The 18,904-nt window shown below is 37.2% G+C and overlaps 1 protein-coding gene across 2 annotated transcripts in view; it reads left to right on the forward strand.

Moving 5' to 3' along the window:
- Positions 1 to 18,904, forward strand: part of TLL1 (tolloid like 1) — a 142,525-nt gene that overhangs the window by 109,108 nt on the left and 14,513 nt on the right. For both annotated transcript variants that reach the window (XM_026122905.2, XM_026122906.2), the window contains exons 14-19: positions 1,884 to 2,079; positions 3,525 to 3,650; positions 6,650 to 6,810; positions 9,951 to 10,131; positions 16,592 to 16,717; positions 18,142 to 18,269. In XM_026122905.2, coding sequence (XP_025978690.1) covers positions 1,884 to 2,079; positions 3,525 to 3,650; positions 6,650 to 6,810; positions 9,951 to 10,131; positions 16,592 to 16,717; positions 18,142 to 18,269 — 918 coding nt within the window. The remainder of the gene's footprint in view (positions 1 to 1,883; positions 2,080 to 3,524; positions 3,651 to 6,649; positions 6,811 to 9,950; positions 10,132 to 16,591; positions 16,718 to 18,141; positions 18,270 to 18,904) is intronic.

Here is an 18,904-nt window from a genome sequence, read left to right on the forward strand (position 1 = left end):
TGTGATGTATTTAAACTTTACTCTTTAGGTTAATGAAAATCTGGTATCAGTGTTAGTGTGCCAAAGATTTGTCAGTGCTCAGATACATGCCCGACCATGCGGCTGCTGCTGAAGTCAGTAATAGATAGCATGCATGCCCTGTCTTCATGGCCTTACTCCCTCATCTCCCTAGCTCTGAATGAGTGCTGTTTGTGAGCAAATAGCTGAGGTACTACGGTAAATGGCAATATGAATTGTGCCAGGGAAGTGAGTGTGAGAAAATTGCATATATAAGTGGTTGAAGAATTGGAAAGTTGGAGAGAAGATGGACAAATTTTGTGTGCAAGTGTAATATTTTGATGGCATCAAAATGAAACAAAATCAAACAGCCCTTCCCCCAAGTTTTCCCTCTTGCATAAAAGCAGCAGAAATCCTAATGTGCTAAATGAAAGCTTCTTAGTCTGTAGTGCTTACCAAGCTTAGTGTTGGTCATAATACACAATCAGGCACAGTGTCGGCAGCCTGTTGCACTAGCTGTGCAGCTTCTGTACAAGAAAAATTCTGTCCAAGGACAAGATGTGAATTTTGAGGGGTTTGGTCTGGTTTTGACTTGTTGTTTTAACAGAATTTGGATGTGCTGTATTGAATTTGAGCCTTCTCCAACAGTTTCCCCTATCACAAAATCAAACCTACCCCACATTTCAGCCACTTACTTGAAAATAGTTTTCTTAGAGGATTTGTTCTGAATGCTTGGATTTAGTTGATTCTTTTATAGCTGAGATGCTATATTACTTAAGGAACGTGAAGTAATTCTGCAGTAAAATGACGTAAATCAAAAGGTTTTTAATTCTGTTGTGAAAGATTCTCTCTCCGTAAAGACGGACATAATTACCTGGGCTCTGGACAGGATCGTACTCAAGGTGCTACTGCTGTCCCCTTTGGTGCAGCGCCTGCTCTGACTGACTCTCCAAATGCTATTAGGAAGAGAGCTTAAGACTTGCTATGCAATTAGAAATGTGCACATGTGCACTCACGTGCTAGTCTGCGCTTGGATGTCATCTAGCAGGAAGCTTAAATGAGATGCACGTTTTCGGTTGTTCTGCTTTCAGTATGCTTCTCTGACAATATGCAGAGACTCACTCATTGACCCAGAAAGTTAGAAGACAACACCTGAAATGAGGAGTCATGCAACAGAAACCAGACACTTCAGCTGTGCAAAAACAATGATAACATTTTTCATCCTCTGGTCACTGCTTAACAGATGATAATTTTAGAAGTAGGTTTGGATCATTTCTGCCTCTCTAACTCTTCAGATGCTGCAAATTCTTAATGCACTGCTAGTGTTAACAGTTACCCTGCGGCATCAGTGGGTCCTGATAAATGCAAAATTTTACCCTATACTGAAGATAAAAGGAGAAAATAAAATAGAATTAATCATCATCTGAAACAATACAAGCTAATGCTGTCTAAAAATCTTATTCATACAATCAAAATTAAGCTTTTTAATTATTTCAAAACCGATTAATATTTCTGACCTGATTTGTTGGTGATCCATTAATCTTGTATGCTAGGATGTACATGAGAAAAAAAGGCTTTACTTGAATTCAGGGCAGGAATTAGAATATTGGGAAGCTTAGAGGTGAGCTTACATTTTGTAGTTACTTTCTTTCAGTTAGACTGTTGTATCCTGTGTAAACATCTAAGAAAATTTTTCTTCTTCTAAAAATACAAGTGTAGTAAAAACCAGTCCAGTGATGCATCTTATTTCTTTTCACCATCCAGTTTTATCAACTGTAACCAGAGATGAGAACTTCCAAAAATTTCTGTTCTGTTTTTCAGCTGATTACTATTTGAAATTAACGGTCAAGTTTAAACAGAACACTTTTAAAATATTTTTTTTACAGATTGAAAGACATGACAACTGTGCATATGACTACTTGGAAATTCGAGATGGAATGAATGAGAACAGCCCTTTGATTGGCCACTTTTGTGGCTATGACAAGCCAGAAGACATTAGATCTACCTCTAATACCCTGTGGATGAAGTTTGTTTCTGATGGAACAGTTAACAAAGCAGGGTTTGCTGCTAACTTTTTTAAAGGTAGATGGTAAAGCATATTTTGGGAGTTGTGAACTTCTTATCATTTGGGTTTGTAGTAGAAGAATTATGATAAAATAAAAAAAATTTTTTGTATTGTATTCTTACTAAAATCAGTCCTGTACTGTCTTCAAGGCATGCAATTTTATCAAATCAAAAGGGTGGAGGTATTTCAACCTCCTTGTAAAATACGTCCAGAAAAAGCACATTCAGTGAAGGATCATATTTAATGCATCTTCTTACTCTCTTCAGGTTCAAATAATCAGTTTAGTTTTGAATCACCTTTGAAACAGATCTAATCTCACAAAATGTTTTCAGGGTTTATTATGTTGTCAAACATAAAATGAAATAGTATAATCACAATAGAGACAACCAGGTCTTTGCTATTAAGATTTTTTTTCTTTTTGCCTACATTGAAAATTGGTCATGTTTTTCTAATCACTCTGCTGAATTAAGCTCATTATCCATTTATTATTTTCTGTGAGCAAGATTAAAACAAACAAAAAAAAACATAGGCGAGAAATCATATAGTGACCACAGTCTTCCTCTAGGCTCTGCCTATTCCAGAGAGGAAATAGACTGCAAGGGTGTGTCATGTCATCTGCAGCAGTTGCTCCGTCTAATTCCTACCTGTCCTGCCTGCTGCATGGTCACAGCCAGTAGCAGCGATGTGGCCCCTGTGTTGCCCTTGAGATGCAGGTCACCACCAGAATCCAGTGGCTCTCTTACAGAGCCACAAGCTAAGGGTTGTCTCACCCTAATTGTTAGGGGTTTTCTCGCCCTAATTGTCAGTTCTTGCTATAGCCAAATTAAAACCTTGAAAGCTGTACGTGTAATAGTGGGAGCGCTGTTTTATTCTTAAGAAATTACTCATCCTGGTGCAAGGAAACAGATTTTAAAATCTTAGGAATATTTCAACAATGACTCTCATGGGCATACGTTACAGCTAGTAGAGATAATAAATTATTCCTTTCCCTCCCCCATCTCCAATGCATCTTGTGGACTTTAATATCAGTAGAATGAAAACCTGGGATTTGAGGATTCTGTTAATCCGTTTTTGAGTATGAATTCAGGATAATGCACGAATTGATTCTGTAGGAGATGAAGTGCCCTTCAAGTGACCCTGCTGTGGATTTTCAATCTTTCTTTCAGTACTTTATACAACCTTTAGATTGCTGCTGCCTAAATTATTGTATGTTGGCCACAAAGTGCTTATAAATTAGGTCTGCAGCTGTCAGTAGGTTTTGTTGTAAAAAAGAACATAAGTTTTATTTTCTCCATTGCAGATCTCCTTAGCATTTGAAAACACTCTAGTCAGCAACCACAATGTATTATGTAGTGCACCTTATAATGGCATGCATACAGCTTGCTGGGTTAATATTGATTCAGCAATTACAGCTGGGAAGGTAATTATTTAACGCATTTTGCATTCTTCCCTGTCTTGGCAGAGGAAGATGAATGTGCCAAACCTGACAATGGTGGTTGTGAGCAGCGTTGTGTAAATACTCTGGGCAGTTACCAGTGCGCCTGTGATCCTGGCTATGAACTTGGTCCTGACAAAAAGAGTTGTGAAGGTACAGTACATTGCCAATTTACAAGATCTTAAAGCTCATAGAGTGTTATCACTTGAATGAAACAAGACACCTTTCATACGCTATATGCTAACAGTATGAGATCTGTGGAACCCAGCCTGGAAGAGAGATGCTCCCTTTTAAGTAGTGATACTAGGGCACCGTCTATCCACAAGTCATCTTCATTTAATGTTTATCACTGAATTAACTTTTCAAGTTTTGCTGTTAGTCAATTGGAAATAGTGCAAAGCAGGACTTTGTTACTTCATATTTTCCCAAACCACTTATTACATTATTCATCCTAATTAAAGTGCAGTCTCCCTCCATATGTAAGGAGAGAATTATTGGCATAGCAATGTGCTGCTATTTCATAACTAGAATATTTAATTATCCCTCTGATTACTTCTGACTGTAGTGCTGTGACTGGGGAGCTTGCTGGTTTGACAAGCAGATTCCTTTATTCTAGCTCAAAAATCAGTAAAATCCTCCCCAGTCCCAGTGAGATCGTGGACTTCTCTTGCAGGAAACAAATTCTAAATTTCAGGTTGAGCAAAATTTACTCGAGTAATAGTTTAGAGAAATAAAATCCTCACGAATGGAAGCCTCAGCAAACATAGGATTGGACAGAGATAAGCTTTTGTGTGCTATACGTATTTCATATCAAAGGAAAGAAGCAAAAGCTCTTGATCATTGCGTAGCAATAATTGTTTGATTTTTATTTCCTAAACATCAGTAAATTCAGAGATAGCACAAATTACTCTTATCTCAGTTCATCTGGTTGTGCTTCAGTAGTAAATGGAGTTTGAAAAGTGAAGTGCTGTGTATTATGGTATTCTGTAGTTTGGTATTCTTTAGATGTTATCTGTTAGATTCCCCTCCCCCCCAAAAAAGTCTCTGGCTTTGCCATCATGGTTTGTCACAATTTGAGATATCTTTGCTTTGTTTCATTGCAGGTTTGGCTTTTTTTAGTTTGATTGTGTTTTGAGGAGGCGGGGTGCCAATAGTCTGAAATTTTTGGCGTGATAGACTGCAGCTCTCATCAAGCCCTTTGTCCCCCCCCCCCCAACTTTAATAGCAAGCACATTGAAAAAACAATGTATTATAGAAAGTCTGTGGCATTAGATGTCTGCATAGAAGGCAGTGTGCAGAAAATGAGGCTAATCTAATAGGGGCCAGCAGGCAGAGGTAGGTCCTTTGATCATCAGCCCAAGTTTATGTAAGGAATTTGGTTTAGTCTGTCTGATGATATGAGTCAGAATATTAGGGAAGATCAGAAGTCTTTCAGAAAACTCTTCCCTCTGCCTCCCCAAAATAGAGAAGGCATACGTTCCCAGGACTCAAACAGAAAAGCAGCTCTGGCAAAGGGAGGAGTCATTCTAAGGACATGTCTAGTTGTGCAGTGCAGCATGGAGCAAAAACCCTGAACTGTCCCTGAAAGTGCATTTGTTTCACATGATGTAGCACTATACGTAGATATTAACTTGGATTCCTGAATTAAAATTACTATGTTGTCACAGATGCCATTATAGTCAAGTTGTGGTTTGGGAATCTGAGAGGTGGCTTAGCTGTTTTATTTCACACATGGTGCCAGAGTGGAAGCCTCTAACTCAAAAACTCTGCTCCATAGTTCATTGCAGTGTTGGCAGGCACTGGAAATTTCTATCCCCCCTTCATGCTGGTCTGACCAATCTCCCTTGCTTGCAGCATAGTAGAGGGAGAGGCCTTAAGAATTTTTCAGAGCTTCCATGTTTCCCAGTGTTCCTGCTCCCAAGGAACAATGGAGCAACATTGAAAAACAGAAACTGAAAACCAGAAGCTGGTTGTAGTCTTTACTCATGTTTGACCATTTGGGGACCAACTTGCGTCATCTGAGTGTGGTCTCAAGACCTGTGCCCAGTCTCTTTTGACACACTGCGATGTGATCCCAGTCGGATTGTTTACATGTATGCAAAGAAGTGCTCTGCATGGGAAGCAGGGCACCAGAAGGAAGTCTGGTATGTCTGACTGGGCCAAGTGTGCCCCGACACAGGAACTGGTGAGTTCTCCCATGTGTGTTTGCATAGGTGCGGCATACGAGACTGCCAGCTAGGTGGAAATAGCCATTTTTTAGTAGGTTCAAGTAAGCATTCAGCTTTGATACTTAGCCACTGCAAGAAGGAGGTGGCTCTGCCTCCGATGATCGGCTCCTCGGAAAGAGATTTGTGTAAGATTTCCACTACTGTCACAGTACCCTAATGGTATGAATGGAGCAGAGCATAACTGAGCATCCCTGCAAATCTCATTACTTCCTCATCCCCCACTCCCTGTGCAAAAAGATTTTTTCCACAGGTGCAAAAGATTAATGTTTATCCTTTGCTATCTGAAGTGCATTCACACACAAAGCACACTATTATTCTGTTGTATGGCAATGACTATTATTTCCAAATTTATGCCGAATGTATGTTTCCTCTATTATTTGGACATCCATACTTCAACAAAAGTAATTGTGGCTGAATAATAGGTGGTGGCTATCCCAGAAAAGTGACCCTATCTAGTAGTTATTGGGAGGCATATGTAACAACATGAGCTGAGACAGGTAGAGCTGATTCCGGATCAATATCCAAGAAAAGAAGCTGGGGAAATGAGAAATGCATCTTAAGCAGGCTGTCTGCCAGAACATGGGGTGGTCAAGGTCCTTGGGCGGGCGGTGAGGTCAGAGGACTTGCTTGGGAAAGGTGGTTGGAGAATAACCAGAGTCTCTGGAGAGGAGAGAGAAGAATGGATATGATAACGTCTTGTGCAGTCCTGAAACTTATCTCTGTCCACAAACCTGCAAGCTGTTTGAGACAGGCGCTGTCTCTTTCTTTTTGTTTGCACCAAGCATGATAAAGCAAGATTCTGGGTAGTCTGTCTGGGTATTACAGCAATACAAGTAATGAGAGAATTGAATCTCTTCAGTATGCTTCTGTTTATAGTAAAATACAGTTTCAGTCAAGAAATGATGCTCTCTGTTAATTTTACAGCTGCTTGCGGAGGACTTCTGACAAAGCTAAATGGGACTATAACCACACCAGGGTGGCCCAAAGAATATCCTCCAAACAAAAACTGTGTGTGGCAGGTGGTTGCCCCGACGCAGTACCGAATTTCAATGAAGTTTGAGTTTTTTGAGTTAGAAGGGAATGAAGTAAGTAACCATGGGCAAAGAGCTGTATGGTCTGTTATACACTGAACAGTTCCATGAGTGTTCAAAAATAGATGTTGTTTTATAAAACCCTTGCTCTCTGTTCATATACTGACAATTTCCATGGAAATTCTTGTTTTCATTTTGGGAGTTTCTGGATTCTTTCAAAATAAATATGAAATGAATAGCTCTCTTATACATTTAGATGATACGTATAGATGTATTACAAGAAATTTAAAAGAAATGTTCTCTGCTGAGTCTCAGCTGACTTTTTTTATCAACAAAGTAAAACAGAACAAATGGCTGAGACATACTGGAAAGAATTTAGGAGAAGAAAATCTGGAAGAACCGAATCATATTTAAAGAGTATGACTACAAAGAATACATAAAAGTACCCGTTTGGACTGGGTTCAGTGGATGTATCATATGCACACTTAAAAACTATTACATAGCACAGAACCCCAAACCCCACACCCTGCAGTGCCTCTGCCAAAGTCTCCGTGAGGAGCAGGTTACACGCGGGCTCCCACCACGGGGCCCAGACTTTCTCTGCAGCTCATCAGCAGACGCTGAGAGTCTGTAACTCACACCGGAGGCGGTTCCCACCGCTGTCGGGCCAGCCTGCCTTGGACCCGGGCAACTGGGACCTTGTGCCTGGAGGACAGCCAGCCCCACGGAGGGGAGGGAGGCAGGCAAAGCCCTGCGAGGTGGTAAGGTCTGCTCCCTCGGGCTTTAAACAGGGGCGCTGGGATTACAGTGCTTCTTGTGTGTGCATTGATAAAATATGTTTCGCCATGAACTTTGCAGCCTCTGTTCTGCTTCCTAGGCGCAGACGTGTCATGCTGCTGAGTTCTCTTGCTGTACAATAGCTGCAATGTGCTGTAGCCATAGAGTTAACATGGGTGTTCTTCACAGTCAAATGCTGGATAGCATAAAGAACTCAGTTCCTGTGACGTTATTTCCAACTACATAAATTGGTAGAATGTATTTGATCTAAGGATGTGCACTGTTTTGAGCTTGAGACCTTAAGTGGCAAAAGCTGGAGTTTATAAATAAAACAACACAGCCATGGTGGCTTCACCAAACGCATGCCAAAAGTACTTGCAGGGACAGAAATGTGTGAGGGTTTCTTTTGTTATTCACAGTGTGTCCTGAAGTCCTTGAAATTCCAGCTTTCTTGTAATGAATTATAATACATTACATTCATGTCCTGTTAAATTACTTGTGAGAATTGCAAAATCTTTCACAGATATTAAGAAATAAATCTTAAAAATCCCACAGAATTGAAACTGAATTACCATTAGACCAAATTATAAAACTGCACTTTCTTAGTATCTAAGTCAGATTTGCAAGTAGGCACCTGAGATATAAGGAAGTTAAATCAGTTTTCTAAGGTCATGCAAGATACACAACTTCAGCAGATACAAAAAAAATACATAAATACGTATTTTCCAGAGTTTAAGATTTTGGTTTGACCATAGAACTCTTTTCCTGTCCTGTGTTACTAAGTTAGCTTCACCTTTATATTATTGAATGTTAGTACTAAAAAAGGTACCTATGAACATCAGAAGAAGCTTATATAATATCTGAAACAATCTAATGCATTGTCCAAAAATGCAGGCATAAGTTGCATCTGTGTACATGTAGCAAATGTTCTGAACATCTTTTGTTATAGGAGCTCCATTTAGTACCAAGCTTAATCAGTATTTTTAAAGACTTTAGGATATATTTACAAATAACTGTAATGTCTTGCCCAATGTTGCAGTTTTAATAGACTTACAATTTTGTGTTATATAATGTTGTAGGAAAAACTCTACAAAACTCTATCTCAAATACTGTTTCATTTCTTATTCAAAACCTATAAAAACATCAAAACTTACCCTTGATGTATTGCTGAAATGGATATTGGCATTTATTAACTTTATTGCAAGTTATATTTGAACACTGCATGCATTTAGATGAAATTATCTCACAATTAATATAAATCAATGTGTGGAAGTAACTCAAGTTTTATATAAATTTTTATATTTTTTATATTATATAAATGTAGTTTCAATGAATTGCCACTTCCCAATTCTGCAGAATATGAAAACAATTCCAGTAATGATAAAAATTTAATCATCTTCATCTAGAATGTATTATATTCTAAAAAAAAAAAATAGGAAACATTGAAGATCATTTAATAATTCATAGGGAGATAGAGCAACAAATGCCAAAATATCATTTTATATAGTTCCCTTCCAGCTCCCCTGGCATTTCTTTTATGACTATAAATAAAAACTGTGATTTATCAAATATGACTTGGATTTAATGGACAATCTAAGCTCTGTATGAATCCTCCTGGCCACTGTTTTTTCTTAAGCTATTAATTGCAGACAACTGGGACATTTTTGATTAAATGATTGATAGTTGAGCCTAAGAAGCTTAGAAGTTTTGGGGGTAGATGGCTTTATGTTGACCAAGGGATTATACACTGAAAGTATTATCATGGCTGGTGGCCTTGCATAAGGCTCTTTTATTACATTATTTTATTTCATTTTATTTTTAACCTTTTAATGAAAATGAGATGCTTTAGCCCTCCAAATTACAGCTATGCTACTATTAAAGATGTGGCTGTGTTAATAGTGCAGATGTATATATTCATAAGTAAATGTTTATGTCTTACGTTATTGTAAAAAACTAGCTTGTAAGTTTCTAAATGAAAACTAATAAATTTTGTTTAAGCTGTCAGGTGCAAACAGTAAAATATTTATAGGTTCTGGATACTCAGTTTGTAATGCAAAGATAGGTATAATTCTTCAAGGTGAATATTTTTAGATTTTTAGTCAAATGTCACTGGAATTTTACTTTTTAACTTAAATGGGTAAGTTATTAAGCATTTTAAAAATTAGGTAATAAAAAAAGATTTTGAAAAAAATATAATTTTGAACCTTAAAATGTATTGTAGATATGCTTTAGTGACCTTAAAATATGCTTACACAAAGTCGGTGAGCATCTGTAAGCATTTACAAATGTTTTCAGGGGCTCAGGAAAAAGTGAAGAAAATATTATTAAGCAGCATATATCAATCAAAGTTCTTGCATTTGTGAATGATTTAATCTTTTTTGGTCAGCTAGGAAAAATCTTTCTTTCCCCCCCCTCAGGTTTGTAAATACGATTATGTGGAGATTCGTAGTGGCCTTTCTTCTGATTCCAAACTACATGGTAAATTCTGCGGTACAGAAGTGCCTGAAGTTATCACCTCACAGTACAACAACATGCGAATTGAGTTCAGATCTGACAACACTGTGTCAAAAAAAGGCTTCAAGGCTCACTTCTTTTCAGGTATCGAATATCACTCTTGTTCACCTGTGAGTGCCTCTGAGCACAGACTGTCTAGATTCAGCACATCCTGGTCATGAGAGTGAGTGGCCTTTTCCCTTATAGGTTTGCTTGTAGCTTTCACTTCGTTTCATTTATAAAAGCATAAGCCACTCTTAAAATACCATTCTGAATTGAAGTGCCTCTATACAGTAGAAAATATATGGAACACATGTATATTTTTAAATAACAGCAGAGCCAAATATACTGTGCGAGATAAGGAAAAAAAGTAAATTTACTACACATTCCTAAATTTCTATTAGACTTCTTTTTTTCCCAAGTTTTGTTTCTGTTTTTTCAAATCCCAGTTGTAATATGACATGAATTACATACTGTGTACACATGTACTTTCTTTTTCACTCCGGTCTCTTTAATATATTGCATTCGTTATGAACTACCACTTTCTACTGTAACATTTGTTTAGCATTATGGGATCCTTTTTGCCAAACTTTGCTCTTAATGTTTTGCAGAAGGAAAGAGCTTAAGACCTTGCTTCTGTAAAAATTTGTGTATATCTTTAATTAAAAGTGTAATCGCACTGAGGCAGATCAGATCTGCGGCAGTGTATATCCTCTGAGGACAGGTATCAATGACTGAAGTCAGGCACAAAAAAGCCGAAGATGTGAGGAAATACTTGCAAGATAATGGTTTTTGCGATTACCATCTGAGAATAGATTACAATAATCTGTCTGTGGCAGGATACCACCTGGTGTTAGCAGTGGCATTTTTCTTAGTGTTTTTCTTGTGTGTTTGCACACACACATGTGCATAGGTATGTTATCTTGCATCAAACAAAACAACTCTCCCACGAGGTCTGGAAGCCATTCAGAAGCATTTGGGATTTGAGTTTTGCCTCAAGTTTCCTGATAGCAGTTAAGAATCTGAATCGGGAGAATCTCAGTTATGTTTAGCATGTAGCAAAATGTATTACTATGCACCGTTATTAGTGCTCATTTGCTTAAATGTTTTGTTAGCAAAGCTAAAATGAAAATGATATTTCATTAAATAGCTTAACTGATATATTGGCTTTGACAAAGTAAAGTAACAAGAATCAGTAAGTAATGTTTCTTAGAGAGTGAGGAAAACGTGAAGGCAAGCAATTTGGAATTTTCAACTTGCAATTTTTTCTTGTTACGTCACTTCAAAAAAAAAAAAAAGGTGAAAGTCAGTGATTTATCTCATGCAAAGAAATTAACAAACATTTATCTCCTCTAAAGCTTTTTTCCCCCCTTGGGAATCACATTTCCTTGGGCATAATTTTTCAGATCTGTTTTTACATATACTGATGCCATTAACTCATAGAAATTTTATTTTACTTGTAAAATCATGTTTTGAATTAGCAAGAAGCTTTCGAGGTTTACTCAGTATTTGCAGTAAATAACTACACACGTGCAACTGATGAGCTTCCTCTTAGAAACACTTATATGACTCATCATTTCATGTAGGCTTAGTAGTGCCAGGAGGAATTGTCACATAATATAATTTTTTACAAGAATAACTATTGAAATGTTCCATTTCAAAAAATGTCCTGCAAATTAAGGGTTTTTTAAATATATATTTTCAGTATCTATAAAGCTTTACCAGATAAGGTTGGCAATAGTAATATTGTAATTTGTAAGTTCTTAGTTCAGAAATTATGGTTTATGGACCTGCTAAATATTTATACATTTAAATTCAGTTAAATTCTGATTTTCTCTGAAGTGATACTTTATTTTTCTTGGTCTTTAAGTGATTGTTGAAATAATCTATTACTGTTATGAACATGTTCTGGAAAGAAATCAGGCCAATTCTGTATGTTGGAGAAGGACTCAGCTATAATTCATGGAGTTCAGAGAATTGGGTTGTAATCCTTCAGAACCATTATTTCCCTTCTCTTATTCATTTCTGAATGAAATGTTCTTTTTTAAATTTATTTCTCCTTAGTGAAAAGTTTTTTCTGGTCGTTTAAAAAAGACAAATTTTTTAATGACTCCATTGATCACCAGAATAAATTAATTAGTCAGGGATAAGTCTGAACTAATTTTTTTTTAATGAACAGAAATGTGCGATGTGTCTTGGATATGGAATAATCTGTTTCTAATTCCTTTCAAACAAAGCTAATTTGATGCAAATAGTGTCTGTCTACAAGTATATAAATGTACTGTATGCTTCATAATGTATTTCTGCCATAATCTCATCTCTCATTTCATATGAGTTTAGCTACCGTGCATTTTAATTTTATTCTTTCTGGTTTCTCTTCTAGTTGTTACCGTTTTTAGCAGATATTTTTCTTCTGTATTATCAGGCTTTTCCCTTTTGACAGTGCTACCTGATCAAAACAAATTTTACAATGCTTGAAACCAAATCAAACTTTTGAACTTAATGTACATAAAGACAGATTGTTATCCCTGAATAGTTCATCAGCCACAAATCTCATTACTATTAGAAAACACATAAGAACACATTTTAATATGAACATAATATGCTATTTGTCCATCAGTTAAAAACAACAAATGGACTTGAGTCTTCACCATATATTGTTTGGCTTTTGGGAGTTGATAACTGATCCGTGTTCAGCTGATCATGTGTTCTTTTTTGCCTCTTTCTATGTTTGTCTTTAGAATCCAGTATTTTTAGTGTTGTGTACCCTGAGAAATACTTAGTTCTCAATGTATAAGATACTTGCTAGAAGGGATTTAAGCATTTTGTAAATTAAAGCCCAATAGAAAAATTTTTAAACATTTAGCTGTATAGATGCATGTCATGAGAAAAATCAGCAGTGAGGAAAATGCTGCATGTTGCAGTCTGTTCGCCAGTAAAAGTCATATGAAGTGCTCAGGATGCAGGTGGTAGATTAGTCATATTGGCATGAAGATTAAAAAGTGTAATATGTTCCTTAAGCACAACCAAGGAACTTTTTTGGTGACTTTTTTGGTTGTGAATTCCATGGCCAGGGCTACAGTTGCGAAAGTATGGCCCAGCTCCAGCTCACATGAGTGAACACAGTTTTTTGGTGATTGGAACCCACTGTGATAAACTGTGAATGCAAACAGTGACACAGGGCAACAGATGACCTGCATTAAGAAGGCATTTGCATTGATATAAGAAAACACATGACTGCATTTTTGGCTGTAAAATGGTGTTAACAGCCATCCAGGTGCTATTGGAAAGTGGAAAAAAAAGTGTGTTGTGTTTTTTTAACATTCTGTTAAATTTACATTTGATGGGACAAATCTCAAGAAAGCTCTGTTGTGAGAGAATGTTGTATGAATATAATTCAGTTCCGTTAGCAAGGAGGAGGAACTAGGGAGGAATGATATCTTCTTTTTTTTTCTTTTTTTCTTTTATTTAATATTTTTGTTAAAACTGTGAATTGCATTTTGAGCTTCTAAACTGGAAGCTTACAGAAGAATATTTTGTTCTCTCCCTCTCTCCCTCATACTTCTCTCCCTCTCTCCCTCTCTTTGTGGTATTTTCAAAAAAGTAGCCCTAATCATTTCTTTTAATCAGTCTTTTAGATAGTGGTATGATTAATACCCGGTAGCAACATGTCATTAAACTGCTTGCATTTATCATGAGCTTTAGAGTTATTTTTGTGTTTTAAATAAATGTGATTCTTTGGTCGTTCAAAACAGGCATGGTGTCTGATGTAATGTGGAAATGAATTTTGTTGGGACGCTTCTTCTGGGGTGATGATTCTTTGAGCAGTTAAAAAAGAACGTTAACATGTTTCTAGCCTTGAGCAGATTTGTGTTGGAGCACAAACTCATCTCTGGTGCCATCCTGGTACGTTTTTTTCCACAGACAAGAAAGCTGCCTGCAAAGAGAAAATTTTTGTTTTTGAATCTTGCAAGGACTTGATACAGGTCCCTTCAGGCCGAGTACGTATTATTCACAGACTGGTGGCCTCTGAGGGTTTCAGAGGTACGACCATTTGTACTCTGAATGGTTAAAATCTAACATTTTGTTCAGAATGGATCTTTCCCTGTTCTGACTACTGAAATAAGAAAAGAAAGTATCCATTCAAAACTGAGAGACTCATTTCCATCTGTCAGCATAACAAATGGCTTTGTTTTTACATGGCAAAACATTTGTTTCTATAACTAATACAGACTAATTGTTTTTTCATGAGTTTTGAAACTGGTCAACCAATCTGACAGAAAGTCTGTTCTGACTTATGAAGTGTGAGGAAGGCTTGTTCAACAGTTGCATCCTTGATTAACCACGTACAAGTAATTATCGTAGTTTAAGTATGTTTCAAAGCTTCTCTCTTCTACCTTCTGTCTGTTGTTTTATATAAATCTTACCTTTAAGAGATCCAGTGCAGGTCTGTTTGCTTATCCACTTGTCTCTTAAGAGATTATTTTACAGAATACAAACATATTTAATGTTGGAATACTTTTCTCTATTTTCACACAGTTTGGAAGGTGAAAACGGAGAGGGCGCTTATTTAGAATCTGTGTACCTAAACTGTACTTGAATGTCCAACTTGAATGCATTTTGAGCTTGCCTTCCATTTATTTTGTTATTTTAGTAGAAAACTGCAAACTAATATTTAGGAGGGGAAATATTGAAGAGTTTTGTTCATATTACATATAATTTCTCATCTGCTTATTACTATTCTTCACTTGCAACATGGAATTTACAGTAGTGCTTGCTTTTGAAAAGATAAGAGATTAAAACTTTTGTTTGAAATTAAATAGATTTACTATCTCAGCTTTGGACTTGTATTTCAAGGTGCATAAATAGTGTACTGGAGAGCTTTTATGCTTCTTTCATCATCATGGCAATAACTAATATGAGCCTGTGGATGACTCTGGGAGCTACATGTGCCTTTGACTGTTTCTTAGCCTTCAAATCTGTTCACATCTGTGGAATGCTTCCAAGCACTTTCAGTGCAAACAGATTTGAGATTTACAGCACACCAAAAAATGCAGTGGATGCTTGAGTTTGAGTTGCAGGGTTTTTCTGTAAAAATACGTCATCATCCTGTATTACACTGATTTTTACTGGAAGACCTGCAAGTCAATGAGCAAAATGTCACATACATTTTGGCAGATTAAGTACTTCTGTGCATGTGATTGTAATGCAGAGTACCTTTGTGCTATTGAATAGAAGCTTCAACAAAGGCAGGGAGAAAAAACACGTAAGTAAAACGACAAGAAGAGACGTAAATTATCCACACTGGCCTGTAATCCGTAGAAATTCTTACTGTGCCTACTAAAGCCTGAAACACTGCATGTAACCTCATTCGGAGATGACGCTCATTACTGCTTTTCAAGATACGTGCGGTTGAAGGAGACACGTGCTCTACATTCCAGCACTGTAACAATTGGACCTCTGGGATGACCATAATTTCTTTGCTTTTTTTTCTCCTCTTTCTTTTGCATGTTAAAATGGCAAGTTTGTAAGATACATTTTTGTAAAAATTTGTGGGTATAGGTGTATATATATACACATGTCTGGATTTGTATATATGCATATATGTATATACATATATATGTATATGTTTATATGTCAGGAGCAGTCTACCAGTTTTAATGGACCGGACTTACCTAACATGACAACAGCCGAATGACATAGAAGGGTGGCAGCTGAGGCCTCTTGCTAAAATGACAGCCTGTTAATCTAGTTTGGCTTTTCTCCATGCAATGAATTTGTAGCTGTTTAATGCAGGTCATATTTCCTCCCCTATTCCCTGCTTTACTTCTAACACACTAAAAGCTCTTTTAAAGGATTTTATGTTAATAAACAGAACTGCATGCCGTATTGTAGATCTCCTGAAATAATTAATGCCAGTTTCTTTTGTATGTTTTTCAATGAAATATTTGCCTTTTTGAGAGGTTCTTTAATGTCCAGATTCATTAAAAGTAAAGCATATTGTCACTCTGCTAGGAAAAAAAAAAAAAAACTTATTGGAAAAGTTTATGTTAAGTCACTCTTTTCTAGATTTTTTTATGTGCAGAGCTTGAAACCTTGTTTGGCCTAAATGTTCCTTTCAACATATGACCATTACATTGTGGAATATGCATAAAGTTGAAATACTTTGTCCATGAATTAAGCTCCTGTTGTTTACTGAAATAAAACTTCAAATGAGATATTTATGAAATCTTTACCAGCAAGACTAGCTGAAAGGGTAAACACTGGTAACTGTCTTACCTCCTTTTTTTCAGCTTGCTTGTTTTACTAGTGTTCCTCTCTCAAAAAAAAAAAAAAAATCCCCCCACTTCTTAGCATGAAACAAAATATTTGTGCCATGGTGCAAGGTTGCAGGCTGAGCAATGAATGGGTAGAACTAAGGTACTATAAAACTGTCATACTGAGAAGAATATCTGTGCCTTAGTTTATCCTTTTCTGGACTGGACACTGTTACAACCCTTCCTCTTTTTGGTACCAAACACTGTTGCTTGCCTGTGGTGCTCACACATCCTCGTGTATTTCTTAGACAAGGATGAGTGTTCGAAGGACAACGGCGGCTGCCAGCACGAGTGCATCAACACGGTGGGAAGCTACGTTTGTCAGTGCCGCAATGGGTTCGTGCTGCATGAGAACAGACACGACTGCAAGGAGGGTGAGTAGTAGCGTATCTGAGCAGTAGGTAATACAGCTGTCTTTTGGAAAGCTCTCTGCAGCCCTCCCTCTAAGGAAAAGAAGCGGGGGGGGGGAGAAAAGGCATCTTGCTGATGGGTTAGACATTTGGGCCTAAACTTTTCTCCTCACTCCAGCATGTTTCTGTGTGGTCAAGTTTGAGGCACCATGAGAAACCCAGTTGGGAAAACTTGTGACTATTGGCCACTCAGTTTAAGCACTTTTAATAGTACTGTTAATTGTAAAATTTCAGAGCTATGATAGAATATTCATCTAATACAGTATTAAACACAGGGCTAGATTTTCTGCGGGAAAGCCTGGTAAAGTTGTCATTAGAGCTCTCTCCATTCAGTTTCCCCACAGCCAGGCTGAAACTGTATCTACCCTTAAGAGACTACTTTCTGGGTTTGGTTTAGGGGACATATTCAAAGGTCTAAATTCCAGTCAAGTCCCTTCTTCCTATTTGCAGTCTCAAATTGTGTGTAGCTCCAAGAAAACAGTAGCCTCTGGGGCTGAAGCAGAATTTAGGCCATCTGCAAATGAAACCTTAAGTATGCAATATCATGTTAACTACTGTAATTTCTCCAGGATGTATTCCAGCACGGGTGTAATTTGCTGGTAAAGATATGCCCTTTGTGACTCACTTGCATTGTCACTAAAGTTGGAATAATATTTGCCGCCTCTAGAAGATTTTTGTTGAATAGTTCTCTGATGCTTATAAAGTACTTTGTTAAAAATTTAAATGCAAAAGGAGGTGAAACATATTTTTACTTCCTGCCTTCCTTATTTTAGTTGTTGTATTTATTTGTAGAGAGGCACTTCTGGTGATTCAGTTATGGTGTAACAGGATGTGAATGACTAAGTTGTTCTCAGTAGATACTTGCGACTTGATCTTAGCTGTTTTCCAGTTTAATGTATGTCTAGACACTATGGTTTAGAAATCAAAATAATTGCTATGGGGCTGCAATATGGGTGTTAGTGGGAAGAGATGAAACAAAATGAAATGTTTTTAAAATGTTTAAAAATACCTATTGGATTGGCAAGATTTCTCGTGTGGATTTTCATGCTTATTAGTGAGGAAAGAGTGGAAGGAATAGCAAAATATTTGATTATATTTTAATACTTAGGTTTTTTAATATTCTTTTATATTATTTGTTTCAAAAAGATGGCAATCGATTGTAAACAACAGCATATGTTTCATGACAATCAGTTACCAAGCATGCTGGATTAGTTGCCGTAAAGCGTTTGCCAAAGCGGATGAGCATGATCATGCACACTGAAGTGGGTACTTAGCTGTCTTCCTAAAGATCCTTTCTGTAAAGTGGGTCCCTAAGAGAAAAGCGTACTTTTCTGGCTACAGCTGAATGGAGATTTCCAGACTAACCAATGCTATTGTTATTGGCACAGCTGAGTGTGAGCAGAGGATCCATAGTCCTAACGGGATCATCACGAGTCCTAACTGGCCTGACAAATATCCCAGCAGAAAGGAGTGCACGTGGGAAATCAGTGCCACCCCTGGGCAGAGAGTCAAATTAGTAAGTTTCTGCCTACCCTACCCTTCTCTTTTCTTCACCCAAACCTGCTTCTCAACTGACTACTCAATGATAGGAAACTGTTGCTAAACTTTACTATCAATTTGCGGTCAAAGGTAAATCTCTTGAAAAACAACAACGAAAAAACCCCACACCAAAACAACAACAACAACTGCTGACTCCTGTCCTTTCCTGACCAGCTGGAGCTACTTAATATCATGAAGCTGTGAATTTAAACTTGTGATTATTAAAAGTACTCTGGATAGCAAAGGGCAAGAAGAATACTTTCCTCTGGTCAGACTTTACTGTATCAGTGTAGTAATGCATAAAAATTGCAGTTTTGTCAAACATGGCAGAAAACATTTACTTGAACTTTAATGCATACAATAGGCAAAATTACAGCTTACAAACAATCCTCTCTACATGTTTTCAGCATTTTTATTCTCTCTCTTTCTTTTAACTGTACTTTTCAAGGAGGGGAAGAAGACACAGAAAACAAGAATGTGGACTTAAACACTGCATGAAATTTTAGCCTAAATAGATGAGTAACCTAAGTAGAGTTGAGGGACCTTTGTGTCCAGGTGGCTAAATAAGGGCCAGCAAAGCTTAGGGAGCCCCCAGACTTCTTGAAGTTATGC

This window comes from Dromaius novaehollandiae, chromosome 4, assembly GCF_036370855.1.
Source record: "Dromaius novaehollandiae isolate bDroNov1 chromosome 4, bDroNov1.hap1, whole genome shotgun sequence".
Taxonomy (NCBI): domain Eukaryota; kingdom Metazoa; phylum Chordata; class Aves; order Casuariiformes; family Dromaiidae; genus Dromaius; species Dromaius novaehollandiae.